General features: G+C 52.4%; 1 protein-coding gene across 6 annotated transcripts in view; it reads left to right on the top strand.

Moving 5' to 3' along the window:
- Positions 1-477: 477 nt before the first annotated feature.
- ELF4 (E74 like ETS transcription factor 4) overlaps positions 478-7,730 on the top strand; it is a 38,812-nt gene continuing 31,559 nt past the window's right edge. For 3 of the 6 annotated variants that reach the window (XM_048865067.2, XM_075132366.1, XM_075132363.1), the window contains exon 1: positions 517-605. Coding sequence is in view for 1 of the 6 variants with exons in the window: in XM_075132362.1 (XP_074988463.1) it covers positions 492-605 (114 nt within the window). In the remaining 5 variants the exon portion in view is untranslated. Of the gene's footprint in view, positions 606-7,730 lie in introns of all 6 variants that reach the window. The other 3 variants (XM_075132362.1, XM_075132365.1, XM_075132364.1) reach the window with 3 other exon arrangements.

Genomic DNA, 7,730 nt, shown 5'->3' with positions numbered 1-7,730 from the left:
CCTGCTTCAAGAGGACAGGGTCCCTGCAGCATGTGCAGGGCGTAGCTCAGAGTTCTGGCCCCTGGCTCTGACTTGTTTCATGTGCTCACCGTACAGTGGCTGGAGCTCTGCTTTAGCCCTGGGTTTTGTGCTGCTGTGTGCAGAGAGTCTCTGTGGTGAAGAGGCCTGGTGCATTGTGCACATTCTGCCCTCTCACTCACTGTGCATGCTGAGTCCCCCACCCCTCTGTTTTGCACACTCAGTCCCCCTCACTCAGTTTGCAGCTTAAGGGCACTAGATCTTAGGCATGATGACAGCTGCAGCTGGGTGACTAGAGCTTCTTCCCCATCGCACTCTCCTTCCCTCACTGTGGATCACAGTCATCCGGCTCACCTGGTATTTGCATGTCTGCAGCGCTTGCCATTGGCGAGGGGAGCCGGAGGCGGGCCCCGGGGACACGCCCGGCTCGCTGACTCACTTGCACAAGCCCAAGTTGTACTTCTCCTTTTTGAATGTCACCACTTCCCCATCCTGCTCGAACAGGATTACTCAGGGAAGCCCTCGCTTCCTGCACAGCTTCTGGGGCTCCAGGGACCGTGCACGGGAGCATGGCCGCACGCCCTCAGGTACATGGCTGGGAGACAGAGCTAGCGGGGGTGGGATTTGCTCTGCTGAGACCTTGCTGGTTGTGAAGGGTGCTTTGGGGGCAGGTGCTGAGGTGGGGATGGGTTGGGAGTATGGGCAGCCAGCAGGGCTTTCTTGGGGCACTTGGCCATGTATAGCAAAGGTGGCTGGGATCCTTTGCTCATGTGCCCTGCCTGGGGCAGAGCCTTCTATTAACCAGGAAGTGACACAACCCGCCCTGCAGCCTCTGGCACTCAGAACATTAGCATGTGGGTCCTCGCCCATCTCCAGCCCTGAGAAAATCCACCTCGGAGCAGGCCACCTCCCCCCAGGACAGCCACACACCTGGGTTCATTGTCCTAGTCTCACTCCCTACACCCAGGGGTATGGGCATGCTCGCTCCTCACCCCCCAGGCACCTGCCAGCCTTGCTCCCCCACCCCTACGCTCACCTGCACTCCCCACCACGCATGCTGCAGCCTCACTCACTGGCCTGTATGTTCACAGGGACACTCCTTGGCTGGAGCACCCAGCCTGCCCCTCCTGTGGGTTAATGTTTGATAATACGTTGAGTCAGTCACTGTAATCAGCACCCCAGATGGGAGGGCCGTTCACCTTGGACTTGGGGGTTGGGGAGTCCCTTCCCCGTGCAGTGAGCCATCTCTGGAGCGGGGCAGAGGATGAACGAGTCTGGCCTCAGCCTCTCCTTGTGCAGTTTTATGGGAGCCGAGTGCCGTGTTGCTGCCCCTCTGAGCTCAGGAGGGGCTGTGTGTGCTCAGTTGTTTGGACCCAGCAGGGCTTGGGCTGGGGCTGCCTGGGCAGGGCCCTGCTGTTGCTGTCTAAGGGAGTGGCTTGTTTGCAGCTGTTCTTGGCATTGCTAGGGTCACTTGTTTGTTCAAGGGGTTGCTGAGCACGTTCACAGCGAACAGGGTCAGAGCCTTCACTGACCAAGGCACAGCAGCCCAGCTCACTAGCAGCTGTTCCGGTCCAGGGCACTGGACGCAACTGATTTCAGAGCTGAGTCTGGGGCTGCACCAGGCCTAGCTTTGAGCCCAGCCTGGAGCTCGTGAGCAGCTGGGAGGGTAGGAGCCGTCACTCAAGGGCAGAGTAGCTGTGGCTCCCGAGCCTTCTTAGTCTGGACGGGAGTACCAACAGCAGTTCTGCTGCACACCAGCCTTCTCCTCCATCTGATAGCAAGAAGGGCTCCCTGCAGCCAGCCCCTGGAAAGGCCCGGACATAACAAAGGCAGGTACCTCCTAGTAATGGCCTCCAGGCAGTATCAACATCCTGTAGCCAGCCCCCTACAGCAGCTAGCATCACTCACACATTGCTGTGGTTTGAGCAGTAGGCTACCCACCACTCCCGCATCTCCCCAGCCCTCCCTGTTATTTCAGCAGCACTTCCCAGTGCTTGGTCCAGCCTCTCTCGTAGGCCTTGTTCTTCCAATCTCCTCCCTGCTCCCCTAGTGCAGACCTTCTGCTCGCCTGGACTGGGGCAGGGCAAGAGCCTTTGCTGCAGCTCCTGTCATGCAGAGCATCCTTCCTCCCCCTGCTGGCCTCACCCACTCTCCATCCCTGCCCGCAACTTTGTCAGCACAGCCTGCCTCCCTCCTTCCACCTCACAGCTTCCTCCTGCTAGCTTTGGGCCTGAGGCTGTTTCTCTGGGACACTTCCCCCACTGGGGTGTTCCCAAAGGCCAGGGACTGCGGGCATGAAAAGCTGGCTGCACCGAGGGGTTCCTGACAGCAGCCTACTGCTGCCAGCACTGATAGCAGCCCTAGCATAGATGGCTCCCCTCCACCGCCGTTAACGCTGTGTCCTGTGCAGCCTCCCATCCCCCCACCACGATTAACACTCTGCCCCGTTCAGCTCCCCACTCCCATGGCATTATATAGTGGCATTATGGTATTTTCTGTCTTATTATCTATCTCTTTCCTAATGATTCCCAACATTCTGTTTGCTTTTTTGACTGCCGCTGTACAGTGGGCGGATGTTTTCAGAGAACTACTCACAATGACTCCAGGATCTCTTTCTTGAGTGGTAACAGCTAATTTAGACCCCATCATTTTAGATGTATAGTTGGGATTGTGTTTTCCAATGGGCATTACTTTGCATTTATCAACATTGAATTTCACCTGCCATTTGGTTGCCCAGTCACCCGGCTCTGTGAGATCCTTTTGTAGCTCTTCACAGTCTGCTTTAGACTGAACTATCCCAATGCTGTCCTGCTGGGGGCGGCTGATTCCCAGCACCTGCCTGCTGGGCTCATTTCTAAACAGGGCTGGCTGTTCCCCAGCCCGCTCCTTCACTCTCACTCTGTGACCCTCTCTCCAGGGGCAGGCGCTGTCTGTACGGTCTCCACATTCCCCGCAGAGCACAATGGGAACACCCTCCCAGCCAGGCCCAGCATGCTCTTCACGCTCCTCATCCTTGGGCGCAGTCTCAGCCACCAATGTCTGCTAACACACAGCAAATGCATGAGGTATCCCCATCACAGTCGCAGGGTCACCACTATCATGCTTCCTCCACTCCCCTAATGCTGGCTGTGGAGGGCAGAACACAGGGCCAGTCCCTGCTCACTCCTCGCCAGCTGGGCTCCGAACTCCTGGCTCTAGGATGGAGACATCGGCTTGGCTCTGCTGTTTGGAATCACTCCTTTTCCTGGGTGGTTGAGTCCAGCCCATGTGAGGCGGTGCTGAATGCGTGATCAATTCCTCCTTCGTTAGCACTGTCTGTCTGACATCCCACAGCTGTGACGTGAGGCTCAAAAGGTCCTGCAGCAGCAAATTCCCAGCTCAACACTGCTCCAAGCCCCGATGCAGCAGCTAAGGGGAGGAGTGGGAGGAGCCCTCGCTTGTTCTGCTCCGCAAAGTAGCTGAGCGCTCATTGCCCTGGGTCTCAGAGCAGCACCTGAAGGTATAGCAGTATGTTGTGTCCACAGTACCATATCGAGTGCACAGCTACTCCAAATCCTCTGCCAAACGTAGCCACCAGCATCAGTGTCTTGGCTGAGCTTGGTCACTTTGCCTGCATGGGGCAGGGTCTTTCTCACAGCCCAGCTCCGAGGTTTGCTGTGGCCCTTGGCACAGACCACAATATGCAGTTGCTCCCCTCTGTGCACGGAGCTTTGCAGCTGGTATGGCCTAAGCTGTCCATGAGCCATCCACATCAGCTGCCAGTCTAGGCACTCAGCTCTTATGGCAGGGGCCCAGTTCCCAGGTTCACTCCAGCAGCACAAAGCAGCTGGAACACCTGCAGGTCCAGCCCACTCAGGACTTCTCCTGTGTTGTACATGAGGTGGCTGCACCTGTCCACACACACTCACCCACCATCACTATAACTTGGCCTCAAGAGGAGCCAGTCTCTGCTGTTAGGTTGGCCTGCAGCTCCCTGGAGATCTGAGAGTCTGTTACTCTGAGAGCATCTCCATTCTAGGCTGTCTCAGAAGCCACTCTGTTGTGGGAACACAGTATCCCTTAGAATGAGGCTCCCAGGCCTAGCAGCCTTTCCATGGAGAGGGGTCCCAGCTCCTAGCCATGCACCTCTGCCCAAACCCAGCCCTCCTTCCTAGGGGGTCAGAGGTAGTCTTGGGAACAAGCACCGCCCTTAACAATAGCACCACCCTTTTATCTAACCCAGGCCAAGCCAGGAGTAGAGCCAGGCCAGGATCTCTAGAAAGGTTACACAGACTCTCTCGCCCCCTAGCTAGACACACATGGACTCTCTGCCCCTCCCCGCACCAATGCAAACGCCTCCCGTCCTGGGTCAGTCCAAGCTGGGTGCTTCTGGGTGGGCTGAGCTCAGGATGGTGGATCGGTTACCTGCCCTCAGCTCCAGGATGAGAGTTTATGAAAGTCCCCATTTGCCAGCCACTCCCTCCCTGCCCTTGCTCAGGGCGCCAGCCTCTTTCCCTCCTGTTCCTGTGTCTCCTCTTTCAACCCTTCCCCATCCCGCCCAGTCTGCTCCTCAGTGCCACCCCCAACAGGTCAGAGTTAATTCTGCGGGGTTGACTGGCACTGCCCTCACAGCCAATCAGGTTTGTGCAAAGTAGCAGGGAGGGGGGGAAAGAGGGAGGGCAAGGAGCTCCACACAGCGCTGATGTTAAATGCCACCAGGAGACGCTCTCTCACTCAAATGCACTGGGCAGCTGGAGCAGTGACAGGTCAGAAGCAATGGAAGGCAATGCCTCCTGCACGTCCCTGAAGTGAGCTGGGAATCTCCATGTGCCATGTGCAGCCCCATAGCCAGTCCTTCTTCCAGCTCCTTGGCTGCCCAAGCCACCTTTGGGCTGTCTGTGTTCTTGGGCAGCCAGGGCTTGCTCAGCCTCCGAGCGGCTCTACTTTGTGCTCAGTCTGGCCTGCAGTCCCTGGGGGTAGAAGGGGGGCAGTGTGGAGACCAGCTGCCAGTCACACACTCGCTGAGGAATCCCTTGTGCCTGGGCTCTCCTGAGTGGGAGGACGAGACCTGCTACCTTTAAGGCTCTGCTACCTGTTACGGTGCCAGAGCAGGCAGGAGCTTTAGAATAGCGGGATATCAGTCTCACTGAATAGTCTCTTGAGAAACCCACCCCTTGTAATTCTTCTGGAACCCTAACTGAAATTCTGTTAATCAGTGGTGTCTAGGCCCTCTGCCCCCTGGATGTTCTCTGGGGTGTGTAAGAAAGTCACAGAGCACATGCCCAGACTGCTTGCATGCAGTGCATTTACTAACACCTTGACATGCCCCTGCCCCATACAGCCATGCAACAGCCTTCAGACACTCTCACACCTGCCACCGCGGCAGCCGCATGTACCCCTCCATCTGTCTGCTGTGAAACTTGCTGCCTCTGGGGGTACAGCCAGGAAGGCGAAGCCCCCAAGGTGAAGCCTGAGAGCAATAGAAATAGCTGAGCTAATGGTTTTCAGCGACAGCAGTGCACACAGCTCTGTGTTTAAGGGGAAATGCCTCCCTCTGTGGGGCTCACAGCCCAGATGCCGCAGCATTGTGCTAGGCCAGAAAGTCCCAAGGCAGAAGAGCTCAGCACCCGTGGGCAGCCAAGCTGAGCTCTTGTGAAAGTCTGGCTCCAAGTGACCATAAAGAGAAATGAAACTGACCGTGCTCCTCTTCTGCCACAAAATGCAAACCCGAAACCAGCCCCATTGGCGGGGAAGAACACATAGCTGCCTGCCCTTCTGTAAATAGCATAGCTAGAACTGTGCTTAGAGCAAGGTCCTTCTGACAGCACTCCCCTGTCCCTTAGAGCCGGTCCTCCTATACCCTTATGCTGTCATTCACATCTGGGCTAAGATGACCACATCTTCCAGATCAAAAACAGGGACACTTTTGTGGCAACCTTAAGAATCCCCACAACCTTCACCTCAGCATCTTTCCTGCCAAAGGTGAGCTGCTCTGCAGGGCCCCAGCATTGTGTAATATAAACACATAGCATGGGCAGGAACATGCAATGGTTTTCTTAAAGTCCCAGCTCCTGGGTTCAGGTGAAACTAAGAATCTCAGCTTGCATTAGAAAGTCAGTTTCTAGTCCTGTTGATTGCAGAGAAAAGCTGGAAACTGGGACCCAAGAGTAGCCTGAAGGCTCACATACCAGAAGGCAAAGAGAAATACCCAACATTTGTTATTTTAAAGACAGGTTCATGAGTTTTTGGGGCCTGATTCTTGATGTTTGATCACTTGGGATTGGCGACACAGCACAGAGTACACAGGATATATTAACCTCTACCCCCAACTTCTCCTTGAAGAGAACCACACATGGCAGATGCCAGTCATGGGATGCAATGCATTCTTGGCTGGTGCTCAGAGGTATGGAGTGTCTGTACTGAACAGAACAGAGCAGAGCCCCTCAGTTCCCAAGGTTTGTCTACGCTAGCCTTTTCTACCTCTGGTTAAGCAATTGCCAGTTAAGTTGAGGCAGGTAACATGTTGTTAAAGACTAGTGTGGGCACTCCACTGATGTCTGTGTGTTTCCCTAGGGCTCAGTCCTGGGACTGGAGACTTGATTCTTCCTTCTGAAACCTAAGAAATCAAGTGCAAAGAATTGTGTTAAGGCAATATATATATATATATATATATATATATATATATATATATATATATATATATATATATATATATATACTTGAAGCTTTAAAAAGAGCCAGTTTTCCAATGCTGGAAGCAAAATTGAGTGTGAGAGGAAAAACATTTTCTATTAACTTTTTTATTCAATTTTTTAAAAATATATATCTATATACAAACATAAACTATACATAAACGTCTCATAATATATTAACCATTCACTAACTAACCTTAACTATATTTGAAACAGTTAATTATATCTATAATATGAAAGGTTAAAATATAAATCAATTATTTGTATTGCACACGCACAAAATTTGTTTATAAAAATCCAGCTAATAAAGAAAAATGATTACATTAAGATAAAAAATAGAAGCAACATTCAGAGGCGGGAGATAGAGCTGAGGAAGTGGGCAGGGAGAAAGGTGAAGCAGGAGGGGTGGCAAGGATTTAATAGGGTCATTCAGATACTTCCAGGAAAGCATCCCATGTCTCTGAGAAATTTTCTTGGATATTTCTCTGACGGTATATGATGATTTCTATGGTTGCCTAGTTTAGGCCTATGATCAAGTCCTCAAGTTGGTTGCTTTTTGGATTTATATTTTTGTAGTACAAGTCCTATAGCAATTTTTAGCCAGAGTTTTTCAGATTTATTCAGTTTCCCATTAACATCCATCAGATTTAAAATGACAAGTTTAGCTTATAAGGCAATTTTATTTGATAGGAAAAAATTAACTGCAATTAATTTCTGCCCAAAACATATGGATGCAGGCGCATTCCCAGAACATATGGGTTACGTTAGCACCTGCTGAACCGGTGCCAACATTTGGTGGCTCAGAGGCGCCTGTTTTGAACAGTCAGAGATGGATGCAATGCAGCCTCCATATGATTTTCCGCTGGATTAATCTTAAACAGAGATCCAAGAAATAGATCAGAGCATTGACTAAAATTTGTTTCCATTGATTAGGAAAGAACAATTGGCCTCGTTTCTCCTCCCATTTCTTTTTTAGGGAATCTATGTTTAATTCAGTTTTGCTGGCCAAGTGTATACATAGTGTTACCATAGGACTTGGCA

The sequence above is a fragment of the Caretta caretta genome, chromosome 9 (genome assembly GCF_965140235.1).
Source record: "Caretta caretta isolate rCarCar2 chromosome 9, rCarCar1.hap1, whole genome shotgun sequence".
Classification (NCBI taxonomy): domain Eukaryota; kingdom Metazoa; phylum Chordata; order Testudines; family Cheloniidae; genus Caretta; species Caretta caretta.
The sequence above is the reverse complement of the archived record's forward strand: the minus strand, read 5'-3'. Positions and strand labels throughout refer to the sequence as shown.